Genomic DNA, 21,649 nt, shown 5'->3' with positions numbered 1-21,649 from the left:
TATTCACAGTTAGAAAACAACAGATTCATACATTCCAGTGATAGTTGTTCAGTAACAGGATTACTATCTTCTCTACATTCACACATTCAATACACTAGATTCACATACCATATACTGTGTATTTACATTTTGAAAACTCTAGATTCACACATTTCAGGGGCAATATGTTTAGCAATTATATCAACACTGTTATGCATTCACACATTCAAAACTATATATTCACAAGTCCTATACTCTATATTCACACATCAAACACTATTACACACAACTACACATAAAATCGTAAATCAATATGAATCACTAATTTTACTCTAAAAAACAATTTAAAAAAAAAACCTGGAATTGAAGTAGAATCCTCAGCATTTATACAGCCTTGATCATTGCTTGTTGAGCCAACAACTAAATCTGCATTCACTACAAATATAAAAAAATAAAACAGAGTATAAGTGTGAATCTATAGTTCTAAATGTGTGAATCTACAACTACGTATCTGTGAATGTATAGTTGTATAAGTGTGAATCTAAAACTCAAATACATGGTTACATAATCAATCTAACCATAAATCCTAAATTCGAAAAAAACAAACATAAATCTATACAATTCATCAAACATGAATCCAAACTTAAAACCTGCAATCGAAGATGAGCCATCAACGTGTAAACTTAGTTGATCTACTGCCTCTGCCATCACTGCAAAACAGAGTATCAGGAAACAGTGTGAATCTATAGTTCATAATGTGTGAATCTATCACTATGTAGCTGTGAATGTAGAGTTGTATAAGTGTGAATCTAAAACTCAAATACATGATTACACAATCAATCTAACCACAAATCCTAAATTCGAAAAAAACCTGCAATCGAAGATGAGCCATCAACGTGTAAACATGAATCTACTGCCTCTGCCATCATTGAAGAAGAATTGCAAAGAAGAATTACGATGGTGAATGAGAGAACTGCAATGATGAATCAAACAAAGGCGATGAATCGTTTTGCGAGAATTGCGGCGATGATGAATTGTTTTGCGATGATGTTGCGGCGATGATGAATTGATTTGCGATGATGTTGCGGCGATGATGAATTGATTTGCGAAATCGCCTTCCTTCCTCTGCTCTGTTTCTCCCGCTGGTAGTCGACAACCGCCTAACGGCGTTAATTAACAAATTTTTTTTTTTTTTTAAAAACGCCATAAAACGACGTCGTTTTTGACCCAGGTGCACCTTGCAATGTGCACCTGGGTCCACGGCATAATTTGCGCAATTGTATATGCCTGAAAATATTGAATTATGGATTTTGAAAACAATCCACCGAACACTAATTGTGGGTTTTGAGAAGCCCGAGAAATTATAGGGTTAAAAATTGAAAAAATAGTTCAATTATTCAATTGGGCTAATTAGGCCGACCCTATATGATTGGCGGGTTGAGCCGGGTTGGCCCGGCGGGTAGCCCGTCGGGCTACTTAAAAAAATAAAAAACTAAAATGTCTAAATTCTAAAAGACTAAAGCCTAAAATTAGGGTTCTGGATTCTAATTAGAGCTACATTTTCAGTCTCCCGCTCCAACTCCTCCAAGCCTCCAAATTTCAGTTTTGCAGAAGTCTGAACTCAGAACGCACTGCCGCAACGCCCGCAAGCCCGCCGCCCGCCGGTCACCGCCCGACGCAGGCGACGCTCGCCGCACGACGGCCACCGCCTGCCGCTAACCGGAGTCACCGCCAGTCGCTACATTCCAGACCGCCGTCGCTACCATCCAGAGTCCAGACCATTTGAAATCATTGATGTACCAAAACTCCAAAAGGTTAATTGTAATTAACTAATTATGTTTGTCAGCTCTGTGCTATGTTTTTTTTTTTACTTTGAAATATGGATTGGTTAATTTAATGGCTTACAGAGAAGCTATACTATATTGCACTAGCAATTTCAAAGTACATAATGTCTTAATGTATGATTATTGGTTAATTCCTTAATTCAAAATTTTGACTTTTTATTTGTATGAAGTGCAGGCTGCTGACTTCCACTCTTCCAAGCTCCAGCAGGCAGCAGTGCAGTCTCCAGTGGGTAAGGTCACACTTCTATTTTTTTGATTTTTTTCTAAATAATTCGTTGGCTGATTGTGACCTTTCTTGAGGCATTGTGATTTTTGTGGGTTAGGCTTGTCACTATCCAATACTGGTTTATAGGGAGAGTTTAGATTGGTTTGGAACTGAGATTTCATCTATATAACTCTATAAGCTTGGTGTATGGACTTTCTATGTATTACTAAATATTGAGTTTTAATAAAAAGATAGAAGGTTGGTTTGAGATTGAATTTTAATGTTATTAGTACATTTGAGACTTTCTATTGTCACTATCCAATACTGGTGTATAGGGAGAGTTTAGATTGGTTTGGAATTGAGATTCCATCTATAACTCTATAAGCTTGGATGCTTGGTGCATGGACTTTCTATGTATTACAAAAAATTGAGTTTTAATAAAAAGATAGAAGGTTGGTTTGAGATTAAATTTTAATGTTTAGTACATTTGAGAAAAGTTTGACTGCTGAATCCCCTAAGATGCTGAGTCAGTGCTGGTTTTAAACTTTTAACGTTATTAGTAGATTCCTATATATTTTTATTCTTCTTCTTCTCCTTTTTTTTTTTTTTTTTTTTTTTAATTTTTAAATNGTTTGAGATTAAATTTTAATGTTTAGTACATTTGAGAAAAGTTTGACTGCTGAATCCCCTAAGATGCTGAGTCAGTGCTGGTTTTAAACTTTTAACGTTATTAGTAGATTCCTATATATTTTTATTCTTCTTCTTCTCCTTTTTTTTTTTTTTTTTTTTTTTAAATTTTAAATCTTAAATCTTATTGTGAATTAGTAGTTTGTTTAGTCCTATTTTCATTCTTTGGTACAACAAGAATTTGCTAAATTTATGGCAACATGCTTAATTATTTGTATAAATACAAGTATTTTGCTAAGTGTTACTTATGCTTTCCTCAAAGAATCATGTACATCATCACAGACGTGGTATAATCTTTGTTGTGTTTGCCAGCTGGGTTTGGATAAAACACCACTTGGTGATTGCTTATATTTGAGATGAAACTCTGTTGTATTTGTGAAAATCCTAATTCAACAAGAAAAATACTATGTATACTCTCATTTTCTACTCTCAACTTTTACTCACACACAAAATATTGATGTCATTTGTACTGGGACCCACTAAGCGAGGGAATTGCAATTTCCCATCCAACCAAACACTATAGTTTCTAACTTCGCTGAATTATATTGTAATTGAATTGGAATTCATGTCAACCGAACACCCTCTTAATGTGTCTAATTATATCTTATTTTAGATCTATAACTATAATATCCTTCTTTTACCATACTATACTAAGGTATAAATTTTGGTGTTCAATTTTTTCAAATTCTTAACTAAAAAAAAAAGACAAAACAAAGGTTGGGCTTGGAAAGTTCTTAGAATATGCCAAAGGAGCGGCCCATTAGAAAGCCCATTCTCATATGATGTATGAAGTATCTCCCAAGTCCAGACAAGAAATCTCAGCTGAAGACAATTAGACAAACACTTGACAGCAATGGAGGAGAAGGCAAAAAGGAAGTTACTACTGATACTATATGCATCACAGACCGGTAATGCAATCGATGCCGCCGAACGGTTGGGCCGCGAAGCTGAGCGCCGCGGTTGTCCTGCAGCCGTATTATCAGTTGACGAGTTTGATCCTGTAAGAACTCATTTTCCCCTCTTTTTTTGGTTCTCTTTTGCTTTGTTCACCTGTATATATTATTATTATGGAGTAATGGAGTATAATTGTTGGATTATAATTTTTTTTTAATTATGCGCAAAACTTTTCAGATTTCTCTGCCTAATGAGGAGATTGTTGTTTTTGTGGTTTCAACTACTGGTCAAGGAGACACTCCAGACTCCATGAAGGTCAAATATGTTCCTTTAAATTTAAATATATTGCACTGTTTTGTAATAGAATAATTTTTTTTCATTATTTTCAGCACGTTATATCCGAGTAAAGTTGTACTTTTTGTTCTTTTATTTCAGGTCTTTTGGAGGTTTTTGTTGCAACGCAATCTTAGCCAAATTTGGCTTAAAGGAGTTAATTATGCGGTGTTCGGACTGGGTGATTCTAGCTATCAGAAATATAATGTAATGATCTCTACAGTTCTAATATTATGGTACTTCTTTCTCTCTAATTAGACTATGGTCACTTTGCAAGAAAAATAATTTCTTCATGTTTGCAAGAAATATAATGTAATGATCTCCATAGTTCTAATAATATTTTCTGATGCAAAAGTGCTTTAGTATTAAATCTGAGTAATAAGGAACCTGTAACAGTTTCTCTTAACATTCAATTTTCCAGTGGCAAAACTATAAAAAACTGTGGTAGTTTGCTTTAAGGTTTAAAATAAAGCTTGTTACTTTATGTAATTATGCATTCATATTTTCAAATGCAGATGTATTATTTCTCTATATTCTTTGATGCAGTTTGTTGCAAAGAAACTTGATAAGAGGCTCTTAGATCTTGGTGCCACTCCGATTATTGAAAGAGGCTTAGGAGATGATCAGCACCCTTCAGGGTATGTTTATGGTTTGTTTCCTCAAATTTTTTTTTTGATGTTTCAACTAAACTATTTGCAGTTTTTCTTGAATGAAATGTGGAATTTCTTTGATACTGATATACATTCGTCACTTGTATAGTTGTATGTAACCATATCAAATTAGTATTTTTTTTCCTGTATTTTCCTTTTCTTTTTCTTTGTGTACTTTTTGGTATTGAGTAATTATCTTCTTCTCCTTCCCCAAAAATTAGTTGCACAAGAAGGGTCTAATGCTTAGCTAATTTTGCATGTAGGTATGAAGGTGCTCTAGATCCTTGGATGTCCTCTTTGTGGAATGTGTTGCACCAAAATAATCCTATGCTATTCCCAAATGGTCCTGAATATGAGACATCAAATATAGAATTATTGGATCAACCTAAAATAAAGATTACATATCATGATGCTTATGATACTGATGCTGGGAATCAACAATTCTCCATGCCTTTAGGTAACTATGCTCCTTATATAATCAATTGCACTCTTAATATGGAATGAAGGGCCTTATTCTTTTAGTGAATGGTCATGCCTTCTGACCAAATTATTGTGTAAACTTCTTGAACCAAAGTTTCACAGCATGAGATCTTAATCCTATTATTAGTACTTGCATAAACTTTATACAAGAAAAAATAGTACAAATAAGAAGATTGGTTGCTCTTGCTTTAAATCTTTTATTTGAACATGACTTCAATTATCTATTTCCAATTGTGGTTGTGCGACACTTCTGCTAGTTCCTAATGATATACAAATTTCCTCATAGGTCATCAACAGAAAAAAAGAAAAAGAAAATGAAAAAATAGCATTAGCCTTCTCAAATGAAAGAACCAATGAGGCCTAAAATAAGGAGTTGATTTATCCTATTATGGACATCATTGCCAAATACACTATTGGACCTGAATTTGATTCATGAGGATACTAATTTTCTTATTTATTCCAATTTTTACTAAATTGAAAAACCATCAGACTGCGCATCTTATGCTATAGTCTGCATGTATTTTCACATCATCTCATTCTCTATTTTAATGCTCCACACATTTAGAGCTTAGTGCATAATTTATGTCCCTTTCACCTTTGTTTAAGGGGTAACCTTTTGCATTAGTTATTATGTTAAGGTACTCTATCACACAGTTGCAGATCTTAATTTTATTGAGAAGCAGATTGTTAGGGCTCGCTCAATGTTCCCAGGAACACATTCTGGAAAGAATCAGCCAGATTGCTTTCTAAGAATGGTATTTCCTACTCCATATTTTCAGTATATTACCTACACTTCTCAATGAATTTATGCTTTGTTCCTGAACCCCCAAGTTTCACATGTGTCCTTATTGGTGGTTTTGTGCTTTACCGTCTACATATTACTTATGGAAACTAACATATAGATTGAAGAAACTTTTTCTTCTCTTTTCCCCCCCTTTGGATGTTCATTCTTTAATGATGTTATTGATGTATAATATTTATTTTCCAAATTTAACATAGGTAAAAAATGATCCATTAAGTAAAGTAGGCTGTGGGAAAGATGTACGCCATTTTGAACTCGAACCTGTTTCATCTGTAAGTCATGTTTTATATTCTGAACAAGGTAGATTGTATAATTTACATTTATTGCTTTATTCATAATTTCCTGTTATAAGTTTGCAGTCAATCCAGTATGAAGTTGGTGATGTTCTTGAGGTTCTACCTGGGCAAAGTGCTGCTTCAGTGGATGCTTTCATAAAGCGTTGCAATTTGAACCCTGACTCATACATCAGAGTATGCTGTTACCTTTACAATCTTCTCTTCATGTTTTAAGTAATTGTAAGATATACTAGGATTAATGTAAATTATGTAAGCTTACCCTCCTTTGCATTCACATAGTTCTAAAATGCTATTTTTGTTAGCTTTTCTTTGTTTTTCTATTTTTTACTTGTTCTTTTCTGAATAAAAAACTATTTTATCACTATTCATGCATGGTGGATCAGGAATTTAAAAAGGGACTAGTAACATGAATTATTCAATCTTTACTCTTTTATATAATCTTCTTCCAGGTTCAACCTAGAGATAAAGACCAAAGTCCTGCTGATAATACCATAAGTACTGTAATGCTCCCTGTGCGGTTAAGAACTTTTGTGGAGTTAACAATGGACATTGCATCAGCCTCTCCTAGACGCTATTTCTTTGAGGTAAACTCTCGTGTTGTATATCTTATCCATATGTTAAATTACTTTTGGCACGTTAAATAAATGGTTTACATATAATTATGTAAATCTTAGCAAACCAAGGGTTGTAAAGTTGAAGGTTTTTTTTTTTTTTTTGTTTTGTTTTGTTTTTTTTTTTTTTTTTCCTAATTTGAATCACAGCACTTCAACAGCATTATTGAAAATAAATCTGATATATGAGCATCAACCTTTTGTTATGATATAATTGTGAATGCGAGCATTTAATGATGCTGATCAATAGTTAGGGCATTGCTGGTTTTAACACCTTTGTGGTTAGTTCTTTTAAAGAACTAAAAGCTATAAAAGAACTTTCTGTTAAATATTTCACATTTAATACGCGAAGAAAATGCCTCTTCTCATAGCAGAGAAGAGAGTAGCAAAATAGATTCAATTACAATCAGATTCCTAAAATCAGTCCTAATCAAAATCTTTCCTAATTACATGTGGTACTAATAGATACAGAATCTGAGAGAAATTGGCATAGATAGAGAACCAAATAATATAGAATCAGTGAGAAATCAGTAAGCATATTTGAGATTCCAACAAGAAATTCTTGAACTTGTTGACCTTGTTTGCTCTTCAATTTCTTAATTGATGTATTCAAATGTATTTGCTACTGTTTGCTTCCCTCCATGGCTCCACCTGAGTGTTCATATATCCGTTATCTTCGTCTATGCTTACAAGACTTAAACAGGCAATTGGATTGGATTGCTACAGCTCTGAATTTTCTTAATTACTACTTACTAGTTCCATACTAATCTTACCAGTCAAATAAGTTCAACATCAAATAAATTCAGGAAGCTTTCGGCTTTCCTGGGTTCTTTTGTGCGTGTGTTATATCTTCCTTGAGGTAATTAAGGTTATGAGAATAATGTCCCTTGATAAACATTAAAGAATTGGGTTTTGATGGCTCTTCCTTTCACTTCTGAATGTTGTGACATACCCAGACATATTCAGTTAATAACAAATGTTGGAATATTATTTCTTTAGATCATGAGTTATTTTGCCACTGCTGAACATGAGAAGGAGAGGCTCAAGTATTTTGCTTCATCAGAAGGACGAGATGATCTCTATCAGTACAATCAGAAGGAAAGGAGAACAGTGCTAGAGGTAAAATTATTTATCTGTTCTTTCTTTCTTTCAAAAATAAATAAATAAATAAATAAAATCCAGTTCTTTAAATCTGTATATTTTGTCTTGCTTCAAAAAACTTGTTGTTGTGGACACTGGATGCAGGTATTGGATGATTTCCCTTCCGTTCAAATGCCATTTGAATGGTTAGTTCAATTGGTACCTCCATTAAAAACAAGGGCCTTTTCCATCTCTTCCTCTCTTTTAGCTCACCCTAACCAAGTGCATCTGACTGTAAGCATAGTGTCATGGACAACACCTTATAAAAGGAAGCGTACCGGTCTTTGCTCATCTTGGTTAGCAGGACTTGATCCTCAACAAGGTATTATATTAACAGATATATGCCATTTCTTACAGGGCCAATTCATTTAGAAAATTGAAAAATGTTATCCTTTAGGCCTTTAGTTGACAGTTTTATTGCTCGTATGTGTCTCACACAGGAGTCCTTATACCAGCATGGTTTCATAAAGGTTCTCTTCCTCCCCCACCACCACCACTTCCTCTCATTCTTGTTGGACCGGGAACTGGGTGTGCACCCTTCCGTGGATTTGTGGAGGAAAGAGCTTTGCAGAGTAAATCCGGCACTACCACTGCTCCCATCATTTTCTTCTTTGGATGCAGAAATGAAGAAAATGACTTCTTGTACAGAGACTTTTGGCAGTCTCATGCACAGAATGGTGGGGTCCTTTCTGAAGAGAAAGGAGGAGGCTTCTTTGTTGCCTTCTCCAGGGACCAACCTCAGAAGGTTTATGTGCAACACAAGATGAAGGAACAAAGCACGAAGGTGTGGAATCTGTTGGCCGAGGGGGCCGCAGTCTATGTTGCAGGCTCTGCAAGCAAAATGCCTTCCGATGTGCTTTCAGCGTTTGAGGAAATCGTGTCAAAGGAAAGCGGGGTTTCTAGGGAAGCTGCGGCGAGGTGGCTTCGGGCATTGGAAAGGGCTTGTAAATACCATGTTGAAGCCTGGTCTTAATCTCTGCCCTTTCTCCTGGATATACTTATACACCAAATTAGGTGCAACCTTGTTACATTATTTACTGCTCCAAATTATAGCAGTGTTTATTTATTTTTTACCATGTAATTTTGTATTTTCTGGTACATGTGAAGAGGGATGGGAAGATCGGAACAGACAATGCTCAGCTACATCATAACATAAAAATCATTATGTTAGATCTAAAATACTTTGGGCTGAATTTTGAATTTAGACCTAATGTTTTGTAAGGCTTTTAGACTATTATGTTTAGTCTCTTAACCTTCGTAAATTATATTATGGACAAAGGCTTATGCTGTATTATGGACTTAGATTCATAAAAATAATACAAGTTTATAAAAAATTTGAGTTAATTACAGAAATGGTCCTTCGACTATTGATTTTTACTAATTTTTGTCCTTGACTTTTGATTTAATCAAAGTTGGTCCTTTTTAAATCTATGTTAAATGGGTGTTAAAATTGAGGGCAAAGATGTAAAATCAAATATTAACCTTTCTTCACTTTGTTTCTCTTCCTCAAACGCAAGATTATATAGGGAACAATGTGAGTCAATATATTTATTTGGGAAAAGGTACAAATAGGCTATTGAACTATTTGGGGATAGCAATTAAGTCATTGAACTCCAATAAGCTCCAAATTCATCCATGAACCTGTAAAAAAAGAACAATTAGCTTTTTGGCTCAGTCAATGCCTTCAGTGTGTGTTTGTTTCTATTGAGAGGGCTATGAACCGTTATTGGTGGGGTCAGGTTAGCTTTTTTAACAGGTTACCAACAGGTTTTTGCTGATTGGATGCCACGTGGATTTTTTTTATTTTATATTATTATTATTATTAAAAAAAGAACAATTAGCTTTTGTCCCAAGCAAGGAAGTACTGTTGAAAAGTGTGGCTCAGTCAATGCCTTTAGTGTGTGTTTCTATTGAGAGGGCTATGAACCGTTATTGGTGGGGTCAGGTTCTGGAAGGAGTATTCATTGGGAGGCTTAGGATCGCCTATGTGTCCCTAAGAAGTATGGAGGTCTAGGCTTCAAGCAGTTGAGAGCTTTTAATTTGGCAATGTTAGGTAAGCAGGCCTGACACTTTCTAACTAGGCCTAATTCCTTAGTGGCAAGAATTTATAAGGCCAGGTACTACCCAAGAACCTTCTTTATTAATGCTTCTATGGGTAACTGCCCAAGTTTCTGCTGGCGTAGTATCATGGCCGCCCATGAGTTGGTTTGTAGTGGAGTTAGGAGAAGAGTGGGGAATGGCACAACCACTTTGGTTTGGGGTCACCTCTGGTTACCAGACGATTCCGGCTCAATGGTTCAGATAGAGATGCCCCTGAGCTAGGAGGTTCCTTAGTGTCTGACGTGATTGACCCAGCTACAAATACATGGGACCGGGAAATCTTACAAGATATTTTTATTCCCTTTGACATAGAGCACATTCTAAGGATCCCTATCAGCCCCGCCTATGAGGATACATCGTTTTGGTTTGGGAACCCTACAGGGTGCTACACGTTTAAAGATGGGTATAGAAGCATTGTTGGTGAGTTTAGTGGTGATCCAGGGGCATTTAATAATTGGTTACATTTTTGGAAAATTAAAGCGCCCCCATGGTGGAAAACTTTTATTTGGAGAGCTATCTCTAATGTCATTCCCACTACTACGAACCTAATCTTAAGAAGGGTAGATATTGATCCTTCATGTCCAATGTGTGGACTGGACCATGAAAATACAATGCACTCTCTTATTTTGTGTGACTTTGCAAGATTGGTTTAGCATGAGTCTTCTATTCCCATTCACAATGTGGTGGGGCATAGTTTTTGCATGTGGTTTTCTAATGCGGTGCATGTTCTCACGGAAGGGGATTTGCTTGTGGTTATGGCAGTGCTGTATCATTTGTGGAAGGCAAGAAACGGGGCGGTCTTTGATCGCTATTTGCTTCGGCCAAGGGCTATGTGGATGAAGGCGAGGGTGGCGGCCGAGACTTGGAGGCAGTTCCGGTCGACGTCTGTTCCAGTCCAGGCACCGGCGCTACCAGCTGCTGCCGCGAACGCTTCTACCATGGGTGCAGTCCTCTTCTCGCCGGATGGAGTATTTCTGGCTGCCCGGAGTGGACCATTGCCGGACTGCTACTCTCCGCTTATGGCTGAATCTATGGCATGCAAGGAGGTGTTGTCGTGGATAAAGGATCGTGGAGTTCCTTCCGTGGACCTCTACACCGATTGTTCCAATCTCCAGAACCTATTAGTCTCGAATCAATCCAATATCTATTCTTATGTTGCTTTCTCTATAGATGCTTCTAAGGCTATTTTGTCATCATTTATTTCTTGTTCAGTTAATTTAGTCACAAGAACAGCTAATCAAGCTGCACACACACTTGCTGCCTTTTCACAGGCTAGCTCTCTGTACTGGGATTCTATCCCACCAGACTCTATTTCAGCTTTGCTATAATATACCGTTTTTCGGTTGGTTTTCAAAAAAAAAAATGTACTGGGGGCGGGGCGGGGGCAGGGAGGGTTATACCCGTCCCCGCTCCCATCATATCCTCGTACTCGTCCCGCGTAAGAAATGGATATAACTCTCTGTTCTTATTTTCAAAATTTGGTCCCCATTCTCATTAGAGTTGAACAAACAAAGTAGGTGACACTATTTATTTGTTTGTTTGGCATTTAATTTAACCAACCATCAATACCCAAGTGTCGAGCTTTTTAACAATAGGTTAGAAATGTGAATGGTGAGAATTTATTTTTGTTTTAAAGCACCAAGCCTCTGGAATTTGTTAGTCTAGATGCCCCGAGATATGTTACAACATTGTTAATAGTTATCGCTCTCAAATTGTTTCAATACATCATAACATATTCAAATTAAATTATTTCTCTCAAATTGTGATTTTTTTATTAAAATCATAACTCCACAAAATATACTCTTTGCACTATTACCAAACTTTCAGATTTTTTTTTTTAATACTACTAACTCTATTACAATGCAGTATCTATTCATAACTACTTTCTCAACCCGTATAAAGGGAATGGTTTGATGTCACTGGACCACAAGGTCTTGGCCCAAACTTTCAGATCTGAATCAGTATTAACCAATTCCATTTTAGTTAGTCTAGACAAAAATAATTATTTTAATTTCAATAATAGTTTCAAATAAAACTTCAACTAAATCGTTCAAGAAAATAGATGGAATATATATTAGGCGGCAAGTAAGTTCTTGGGAAGCATTTCGGGAGAACTCGAGTTTGATTCTTACGAGTAACGATTTTCCTTGGGCCAGCTCCATGCCTCCCCGAGCGAACGTGGGGACCTGCGAAAGACTCCGTAGATTTACCAAAAGAGCAATAATTAAGGTAAGGCATGAAGGGTGGATGTCGTGAGTACAGCCTCTCTAGACATCACAAGGGACTCTTCCAAGTCATCGCACAGTTGGTATGGATCTGGAATCACTTCTGGATCAACCGCCATTGATATCGTCATCTTGTTGCAATAGCTTTGGAAGAGTATTGTCAATGACTACCCAAAAAAAAATAGCAAAAGGTTAAAAAAAAAACAAAAAATAGTGTTATAAGTTAGTTTTTTATTTTATTTTTGGGTCATATTTGAGGCACGGAATTATTATTATTTTTCTTTCACCTTTTGTGTCACAACTATTTTATGGTATCATCATATTTAGTCATCTGCTTTTAGTCCACAACTTTAATTTTTAAGATAATTTGATAATTTTACAATTCTAATATTCAATACTTACTTAAAACTGCTCCTAAATGATACGTAGTATAATAAATAATATAGCATAGAAAAAAAAAACTAATAATTTGTAATTAAAAAATTCATCAAATCAATATTTGTTATATCATTTATGGACTATTTGAATAAGAAGATAGATTAAAATTGCAAAGTCAATTTGACGAAAATTGTAATAAAGAACTAAATGACATAATGTGAGTAAAATTGTGGGACTAAATACAATTAAATTAAAAGTCGATAATAATACAACAATCATTGGACTAAAAAATGAAATAGTTTTATACTCTGTAATTATAGATTTATAGTAACTGCAAAATATAGTTACATGAGGTACCCCATAAACTATGGGAGCAGAAAAAACCATAGTATGTCCAAAAAATGAGATCTCTTCTTGAGGTCCAACAACATTGGATATTGATACAGTTGTGTTACATATAACTCTGGTTATCAGAGCAGCAGCAGCCTGCACAGGGCTTGGAAAATGCAGATTAGTACATTTTTGTTTGATGCATTTCACAATTTATAGATATGTTGTACTACGTAATAATTAATAATCATTGAGATTAAAAGGTAAGTCAGTCTAGGGTGTACATTACTAATCGGTTCAAAACGAAAAGGCCAATAAGCCCATTTCACAATGATTCAAACTTATCTTGTGTTTTCCAAAAAAAAAAAAAAAACTTGTGATTATCGAGACAACAACCAATTCTTACAATCATTATTGCATGGACCATGGTCCACACAGCTGTGTCGACCATAAATAAAAGGTACATTTTTAATATACTAAAAGTATATTAATTTTTTTTTACATAAAGTACATTATTTTAGGGTACATTATTTTTATACTGAAGGTACATTATTCGATATATACTATCAAATAATGTACCTTCAATACAAAAATAATGTACCTTTTATTTATGGTCCACACAGCTGTGTGGACCATGGTCCATGCAATAATTTGGCCAATTCTTATACCAAGGACTAGGGTTCACAGTGCACTTTGGACCATGGTGCATATGTATTTGTCTTATGTTGTGAGTTTTTGTGTCTTGTGTTACGAAATTTTGTACCTGAATATTACTTCTGTACTTGAAACAAATTATTAATTATTTTGTCTCATGTTATAAATTTTGGTGTCTTGTGTTGTGAAATTTTATGCCTATGAACATAAATTATATACCAAAATTATATTTGAAAAATAAGTAAATATATAATTCCGTAAGTTACGAATAAGAATTCTGTATCTCGTCGTTTCGATCTAAGATCTATAACGCTATGTGAAGTGTGATCTATGATATAAATTGGCGGCAACAATGATACCAACTCAAATGGGGCTAATTATTTCGCGAATCATGTTCCAACGTGATAATTGGGGACATAACACATGTACAATCACAGATACTGGAAAGAACATAAATAAAAATGTATATAAATGGGAATTGGTAGCTAGCTAGCAGTACAAGTTAGATCGATGCATTTAATATGGTTATATAGGTGTTGCACTGTGCCCGGGGCCACATTTTGATATTTAGTGAAGACATTATTGCTTATATTATTTACACTTGATCAAAAGTATTTTTTTTTAAAGTTAAATACCATGTAGTGTGATGACATTTCGATTATCATTCCATATGGAGTGATATAGGTTTTGAATCTCCTTGGTAGATGATAAAGAAAGATAATATGATTATTGTTCTGGTCATAGGTTTAATTATTTATTTTTTATTTTTAAATTTTAAGCACGAAGCAAAGAAAACAAACTCAAATAGGTCCCAACGGAGGGTATGTTGATTAGTGTTATTGCTTGTGATAATAACAATAAAAAAAATAGACATATAGGCCCTGTTTGGTAAATGGGTGTTAGCTGATTGGATTGACTGTTTGGGTTAGAAAGTATGATTTGTTGATAACATTAGCTGATTGTAGAAAATTGTTTGATAGATTAACTGTTAGCTGATAGCTGTTTGGTATAATTTCTTTTCTCAAAAAGCTAATTGAAAAGACCGCTTTGAGTAGCCTTTTGAATTTTAGCATTTTGGAGTTACAAAAAACTTATTAACCAACAACTAATAGTGGTCAAATAAGCTAAAATTAGCTGATAGGCTGATTATTTACCAAACAGGGTCATAATTAAAAATGTATATACCTGAACTCCAAAAAGCTTGAGTAGGATACGAGCAGAAGTGAAAGAGAATCTGGACTCCATGGAGAGCTTCTTTCGATCAATGGTGGCTTTTGCTTTTCTGATATAATCGAGAGGGTTTTCTTGTAATCCAATGAATAATGGGACCAAGGCATATCCAATCTTATTGCCCCATTTTGCTCTTGATTTCTTCTCCATCATCTCAGCTAAAACCTGGGTACGATGCAGACCACAAAATAAAGCTATATATATTATGACTTAAATTGGAACTTTATTTAATATAATATATTGATAATGCCATTACACCTTGCTCAACACCCTCGGTTTGGTAGAGTTTATAGCCTATTTTAAACTACAAATAAATTGTAAGCTCTGTTTGGTAAAACATAGTTATTTTGAAACGCTACCCCTAACATTCAAAATAAGCTTCTGACTTTTCAATTTTTTTTTTATCTTTACAAATTTACAAAAATGACTGTCATCTACCATTCATTAATCAAATTCATAATATCTTAGTTTATTCTTTTATATCTTTTTATACTTATCAGCTAATAAAATAATTAATTTTATCAAATACTTTAATTTCTTTTTTTTTTTTGAAACAATCAAATACTTTAATTTCAATTAGTTAACTTATTAGTTAGGGATGACCAAGATTCCGGTTCCTCTTTTTTTTTTTTTTTTCTCTTACTTTTTAACCTTTTGATCAACTCAGATAGATAAATAAGATTAATAGATACAATTGCATCGCCACGCCACCCCCATCACATTTATCAAAACATAAATTAAATAAACAATGCTGTCGTGATGACATACATAGTCCGTATTAGTGTTGCGAAAATTCCGCCTAGACGTCGGTCGACCGCCTAGCGTATCACCTTAAACGGTGGTCTAGGCGACCGACTAGGCCTTAGGCGTTGGCCACCTAGGTCTCCTAGGCACCGACTAAACATCCTAGCTTAGGCATCGACTTGGTAAGCCTAGTCGGTCGATTAGCTATATTTTTAATGGGTTATTTCACTAAAAAACATCGTTTTGAGCGGAATAACCCTAAATTGTACAAACTTTATATTTTTAGGTTAATATTTAATATTTTAGTATTAACTATTAAAGTATTATATAGTTTATAATTTTTAGTCTTTAAAAAATTAAAAATACTTAAATTTAAAAAATAAAAAATAAAATAAAAAAATACACGGGCCCCTAGGCGCCGATTAATCTCCACCTAAGTGTACTAGGCACCTGAGCGCCTAGCGAATTTTTCAACCATGGTCCGTATAAACAAAATGTTAATGATATCTCGAGTACTAGGCTATTATATAGTTTAATTAATTGGCTTTAACGTTATTTGTGTTGGATTCGTACGCCTTATAGGTGATGTTTATTTTCGATCTCCTCGTTTAGGTTAAACACAAGAAAAGGTTAGATTAGGTCAACTCAACAAAAGTGTAGTTGATAAGCTAATTGTTAATGTACATCAATAGGCTCTAGAGATCAGCATTTATATATATGTGTGCAATTAAGCCTAAAAGGTTGCAAAAACCTATTAAAATGCATGGTTGGAGATGCCTTTTAGCTGAGTTGTCCCGGCCCACTGTTTATAATAAATTAATCCATGCAATTTCACGTCAAGGATGCATACTATAAATTAATCCAAATTCTGGAGAATATATAGGGATTGCAGATATACAATTTAATGAACACATGCATGGGTTACGTTGTCGATCTCTGATCTGATCTGGAGCAGATTATTAAGCCATTATATGGCATCAATATAAAGGCCATAGTGGTGAAGCTTCTTCTACCAACCAATATAATCTTGTCTTAATTGTTAAGAGCAGCTTCAATTCGTTCTAGCAGCCATGAAAGTTGAAGTTGTGAGCAAAGAAATGGTGAGGCCATCTTCTCCCACTCCTGAAAGTCTCAAGACTTACAAACTCTCTTTTATGGATCAACTAGCTTTTAACGTCAGGATTCCATTCGTCTTCTTCTACGACTCCTCCGGAGATGATCATACCAATAATACCATTGATGAGCTCAAGAAATCACTCTCCAAAACCCTGTCTTTAATGTACCCGCTGGCGGGGAGGGCGAAGGAGGATAGGTAATTGAAGCATGTGTTCCATCTCAACTAAAAACCTATGCTGATCGTTGGACTACACATTTAAGTTTATATATTATTTATGCTCAACACGCCCGTTCACGTGTGCGGACCAATTCTTTTGATGGGCTCTAAGCAACATGACCTTTTGCATGTCTCTGATACCAAATTAAAGCATGTGATCCATCTCAACTAAAAGTCTAAGCTGATAGTTGGACTGCACATTTACTTTTATATATTATTTATGTTCAACACAGGTTAACAGTGGAATGTAACGACGAAGGCGTGGAGTTTATTGTGGCTGATGTTGCTGAAAACATGTGTTGTTTACTGGACAACCCTGAAATGGAGAAAATTAGGCAGCTGAGTCCTTCTGCAAAGGTTTACGAGCCCCAACCGGTAGGAAAGGTTTTGGTGGCGATTCAGGTGAACCGGTTTAGCTGCGGGGGAATAGCTATTGGGTTTTTCGTTTCACACGCCATTTTGGATGGTTCCACACTTGCCAAATTCTTGGAAACCTGGGCATCTTTCAATCGCGGCTGTGCTGTGAATAATGGAGGGAGTGGATTCATTTCCAGTTCCAATAATCACTCTACCATCTTATTCCCTCCTTTGACGGATACTTCTGCCCTTGAACGATCAGTGAAGATGGCCGCAGAGGCAGTCCAGCAGGAAGAGAAACACTTGGTTGTTAAAAGGTTCCTCATTCCTGCCAACGCCATAGCCCAACTCAGAGAAGAATTAATATGTAAGGAAAACAACAAGGGGTTTCAACGCCCGTCTCGCACGGAGGCGATAACGGCGTTAGTATGGGCGGCTGTGATAAACGCTACTCCTCCTACTCAAACTGTCACGTTATCCTGCATGGTGGACCTGCGGAGCAGGATGGAGCCGCCGCTGCCCCCAAACTGTCTAGGGAACTTGACCTACGGAGCCACCGTTCACTGCGCCGCGAAAGACGGCACCGTCGTAACCGCCGCTCAATTAGTGCAGAGGATTCGCGATTCTCTCCGAGCAGTTAACGACGGAGCGGCGAGGAAGGTGTACGGCGAAGGCGGGTTGTTGCGTGCGGTGTTTGCCAGAGGCGATGAAATGGTGCGCAACAAAGATTCTTCAACTTTGTACACAAGCAGTCTGTGTAGAATGCCGTATTACGAAATTGATTTTGGGTGGGGGAAGCCAAGACTGGTGGTGAATATGGTGAAGAATTCTATGGTGCTTTTCTTAGACGCCATTAATGGAGGAGTAGAAGTGTGGATGGGATTGCCTAAGCAACTTATGCACACATTAACGCAAGACCACCACTTTCTTGCCTATGTTTCTGGCTTTCCTAAACCAAAGCTATGAATGATTTTGGGTACTCCCCTCCTGCCCAGTTGACATCTCTAGTAACAATAATGTCTAATTTAAATTAACATTTTAGTCATAAATAAAATTGGTCAAAGGTTTAAATTATTATTATTAAGATTGACAATAATTAATTTGCTTGTATTGTATTTAGATATTCGTTGTATTACATTTTGTAATTGTGTATTGAAGTGGAATAGGTTGGGTTCCAAATAGAGGCTGGTGTCACTTTGGGAAGCTGACTAACACATTTAAGCAAGAATTAAACACGAAATAAATGAAATAATACCTAAATTATGAAATATTATCTTTTCGATAAATAACATAATTTAAAAATTGGAGAAAAATCAAGCAGCCAAAAAAATTAGAGTACCTAATCCACCAAACCAAGCCATATGATGATCGATTAGAATTTAGATGCAATCTTATTGATAATGTTCCAATCAACCTGAAACGCCTTGCACACAACATCTACAGGTATAGCCATATTCGATCCAAACACGACGACGCAACCATTCCCAATGTTCCGTTGGAAACGGATATATAGGACCTTTGGGGTTGGAGGTTATGAAACCGGCTTCCATTCTACCATCTAGGACGACCAAGATTTTAGTGGCACGAGGATGAGACCCTGCAGGACGAAGTGAATGTGGTAATGGAAATGAAGGGATGTCGTTGTTAAGAAATATAATAAGTCGAAATGGAATTGAATAGTAAGTGGTTAAACACAAAATTATATAGTGTTTGGAAACTAACTCAAAGAGATCAGATAGGAATAGAAATCATGAGAATCAAAGTTAATCAATGAAAAGAACAATTGAATTAACAATCAAATGGTAAAAGACAAAAGTTGAGAAAAAGATCAAGGAGTTGAAATCCTCTCAAAACTTGTCCAATGCTTAGAACATTGATCATATTTTAATATAGGAATACCCAAATCAAGTGATTTTTATGCCATTGGAAAGCCAACTCGGAGGAATACAACTTTCATGAAGATCATCAAGAATAATTCTTATGTTAAAGTTATCAAAAATAGCATTGAAAGTAGTAGACTGCCTCTAGGACAGTCGTCCATAATAAGGTATCCACCATTGGTCCAGAAAGTCCAGTTTATGAGCATTCTAGAACGAGTTAGACTGTCTCTTAGATTGTCATTGTCCCTCATCTCATCCAATACGGCCTACTCTGCCACATATTTAAGCACGAATTGAGCTTTATTTTTGTAGTTTCGACCCATGGTTGAGCCCTAACCATTTCTACTCATTCAATTCCTTTCATATTTTAGGTTAAATTCCACTTAGATTTATGTTCCTTAATACTTTTGAAGCTTGTAATCTTGGATTTGAAGCATGGATTTAAATGTATGCACTTTTATAACAATTTCGATAATATGTACATAGTACATAAACAATAATTGCAAGTTTTTTTTATGTTGTTAATCAAATACAACTGCATCCAACCTTCATTATAAAATTAATAACATAAAATCTAAAAATATTTTAATAAAATATTACTGTGCATAACGATCTTTAGTCTTTTTTTTTTTTGTGCTTCAAAAAAACTCCATAGGGAGACTATCTCACTCTTTGGACATAAGCACCCTACTAATTAGTATGAAGAAGATCCAGCAAAGCCTTGACGAAAATAAATAAAATGATATTATAAAAATGATAAATAAATAAATAAATACTTAAAGCTAAGAAATGAAGAACTACCATTCTTTGTAAAATAATATTCGGGTTGTTGCTCGTTGATTCTACTGTTTGAAAAACAAATAAGCATCTTTGGCTCATAATTATCACTCTAACAAATTTTTTTGGATTAACGAGGTAAACCTCACTCCTCACTGTGTGAGTATGTGAGTAAAGCCCTCGCCTTGTGACCTAACCAACAAAGGACCACAAGGAGGTAAACCAGCCTAGGTTACCCATAGCTGACCGGCTCAAACCCAAGGGCTAAAAAGTATTGCTAAAAAAGTGAGAGTCACAATGAATATTTTGAACTATACTTACAAAACGTAAAAGAACATTGTGGAAGAAGGGATTAGCATGATTCGAAACTCCCAAATGGGTATTTATACGTTCTTAAAATTTATTAGATTGCTAAATTTGATAAAATAAAATTATTGCAGCTAATTATAAAGTGATATCAAATTAACAATGATTTAAATTTAGTAATATCAAATTATATTTTGAGCATAAATCATTACCGTTATTTTGAGTCTAAATCAATACAAATATGAATCACTCACCTCAATTTAAATATAGAATTGATAGATATATTTCAATTGTTATACTTTAAATATAGAATTAAAAATATATATCTAAATTTGAATCAAATGAAATTATTTCAATTTTAATTTTGAATTGAAATTCATAACAAATAAAAAATAAAATTAAAAATATCTATAATATTAAAATATTAAATTAAATATATTATTCCAATTATATTGTCCAATCCCTGAATAGGTATATCTTTGAATTCATACAAAAATTTATAGAAATTATCAATTAATACCAAAAATGTTATATTCTCCAAATATTTGATATTACAAAAATGTCCTTGAGAGTTTGGGCGGGAAAATTGTTCCAGGCACTTCTATTATTATTATTATTATTATTATTATTATATATATATATATATATATATATATATATAGATTCCTTTTTCATATTTTCTTGTTCACACATTCCATACTATACACCCAATGCTTTGAAGATAGCAAACTTGTATCTTTTTTTATTTAATGGCTTGCAGTTGTGGTTGTCATTAATATCCTATGATATAATATTCTTATTTGATATTTTTGTCTGGTGATTTGAGCAAAAATTAGGTATATTTCTAACTCAAATTCATCTTAAATGCAAGTGTGCACAGACAAGCACTACAAGAAATTTCACATTTAGTGACAATAGAAGTTGTCGCCAAAAGTATCGATTTTGGGCACTATTGAAATTAGTGACCAATTTTTGAAGTCGTCACCCGTTGTCACTATATCCTCCGTCACTATTGTAGTAGTGACGACTTTTGAGAAGTTGTCACAATTAATCAAGCCTTTTGTGACAATGCTTACGTACACTAAAAGTAGTACTTGAGTGATAACAATAGTGGTCACACTAAAAGTACATTTTGTGACCAAATATGTTATTACAAAACATTGATCTAGTGACAACTAAAATCGTTGCAATTAATTATTTTATTGTGACAACACTTTAGTTACAATAGTTGTACTTATTTGTGAGAAATGTTCTTGACGCAAAAAATGATTATCAGTGACCTAAAGAGTGGTAACAAATAATTATTTTGTTGTGACAACAATCATGGTAACAAATGTTGTAATTATTTGTGACAAAATAAATTAACCCTAAAACAATCATTAGTGTTAACTAAAGTCGTACAATAATTCAATTT

General features: G+C 34.8%; 3 protein-coding genes across 5 annotated transcripts; 2 read left to right on the top strand and 1 right to left on the bottom strand.

Annotated features, from left to right (window-relative positions):
• Positions 1-1,522: 1,522 nt before the first annotated feature.
• On the top strand, positions 1,523-9,212 carry LOC116010423 (NADPH-dependent diflavin oxidoreductase 1-like). Of its 3 annotated transcripts, none has more exons than XM_031249830.1 (14): positions 1,523-1,793; positions 1,999-2,053; positions 3,421-3,715; positions 3,847-3,924; positions 4,045-4,149; positions 4,489-4,580; positions 4,856-5,049; positions 5,733-5,827; positions 6,072-6,146; positions 6,234-6,344; positions 6,620-6,754; positions 7,781-7,900; positions 8,027-8,243; positions 8,362-9,212. In XM_031249830.1, the coding sequence occupies exons 3-14, from the start codon at positions 3,569-3,571 to the stop codon at positions 8,892-8,894; spliced, it is 1,902 nt and encodes a 633-aa protein (XP_031105690.1). In that variant the 5' UTR covers positions 1,523-1,793; positions 1,999-2,053; positions 3,421-3,568; the 3' UTR covers positions 8,895-9,212. The 3 variants fall into 3 exon arrangements, with proteins under 3 accessions (XP_031105690.1, XP_031105689.1, XP_031105691.1); XM_031249829.1 differs by having other exon boundaries at positions 1,524-1,793; positions 5,727-5,827; XM_031249831.1 differs by lacking the exons at positions 1,523-1,793; positions 1,999-2,053; positions 3,421-3,715 and having other exon boundaries at positions 3,901-3,924; positions 4,045-4,178; positions 5,727-5,827.
• Positions 9,213-12,245: 3,033 nt separating this feature from the next.
• LOC116010792 (O-acyltransferase WSD1-like) lies at positions 12,246-15,272 on the bottom strand. The gene is made up of 4 exons (XM_031250301.1): positions 15,258-15,272; positions 14,794-15,003; positions 12,973-13,110; positions 12,246-12,413 (listed from the first exon to the last, which is right to left on the bottom strand). The coding sequence occupies exons 1-4, from the start codon at positions 15,270-15,272 to the stop codon at positions 12,246-12,248; spliced, it is 531 nt and encodes a 176-aa protein (XP_031106161.1).
• Positions 15,273-16,591: 1,319 nt separating this feature from the next.
• Positions 16,592-18,300, top strand: LOC116010791 (salutaridinol 7-O-acetyltransferase-like). The gene is made up of 2 exons (XM_031250300.1): positions 16,592-16,894; positions 17,149-18,300. Exons 1-2 carry the CDS (start codon positions 16,653-16,655, stop codon positions 18,236-18,238), a joined length of 1,332 nt encoding a protein of 443 aa, XP_031106160.1. The 5' UTR covers positions 16,592-16,652; the 3' UTR covers positions 18,239-18,300.
• Positions 18,301-21,649: the final 3,349 nt, after the last annotated feature.

This window comes from Ipomoea triloba, chromosome 2 (assembly GCF_003576645.1).
Source record: "Ipomoea triloba cultivar NCNSP0323 chromosome 2, ASM357664v1".
NCBI classification, from domain to species: Eukaryota; Viridiplantae; Streptophyta; class Magnoliopsida; order Solanales; family Convolvulaceae; genus Ipomoea; species Ipomoea triloba.
Note: the sequence above shows the minus strand (reverse complement) of the source record. Positions and strands in the feature narration are given on the sequence as shown.

What these genes read in the sequence shown, in the direction of transcription:
- LOC116010792 (XM_031250301.1), bottom strand. An exon ending in TCAAGCTTTTTGGAGTTCAG is followed by an intron (nt 13,111 to 14,793) that starts GTATATACATTT and finishes AGCCCTGTGCAG; the next exon opens with GCTGCTGCTGCTCTGATAAC. An exon ending in TAGTTTATGGGGTACCTCAT is followed by an intron (nt 12,414 to 12,972) that starts GTAACTATATTT and finishes TTTTTTGGGTAG; the next exon opens with TCATTGACAATACTCTTCCA.
- LOC116010791 (XM_031250300.1), top strand. Translation starts at nt 16,653, where the DNA reads ATGAAAGTTGAAGTTGTGAGCAAAGAAATGGTGAGGCCATCTTCTCCC. An exon ending in GGGAGGGCGAAGGAGGATAG is followed by an intron (nt 16,895 to 17,148) that starts GTAATTGAAGCA and finishes TGTTCAACACAG; the next exon opens with GTTAACAGTGGAATGTAACG.
- LOC116010423 (XM_031249829.1), top strand. Translation starts at nt 3,569, where the DNA reads ATGGAGGAGAAGGCAAAAAGGAAGTTACTACTGATACTATATGCATCA. An exon ending in GATGATCAGCACCCTTCAGG is followed by an intron (nt 4,581 to 4,855) that starts GTATGTTTATGG and finishes TTTTGCATGTAG; the next exon opens with GTATGAAGGTGCTCTAGATC. An exon ending in AGGACTTGATCCTCAACAAG is followed by an intron (nt 8,244 to 8,361) that starts GTATTATATTAA and finishes TGTCTCACACAG; the next exon opens with GAGTCCTTATACCAGCATGG.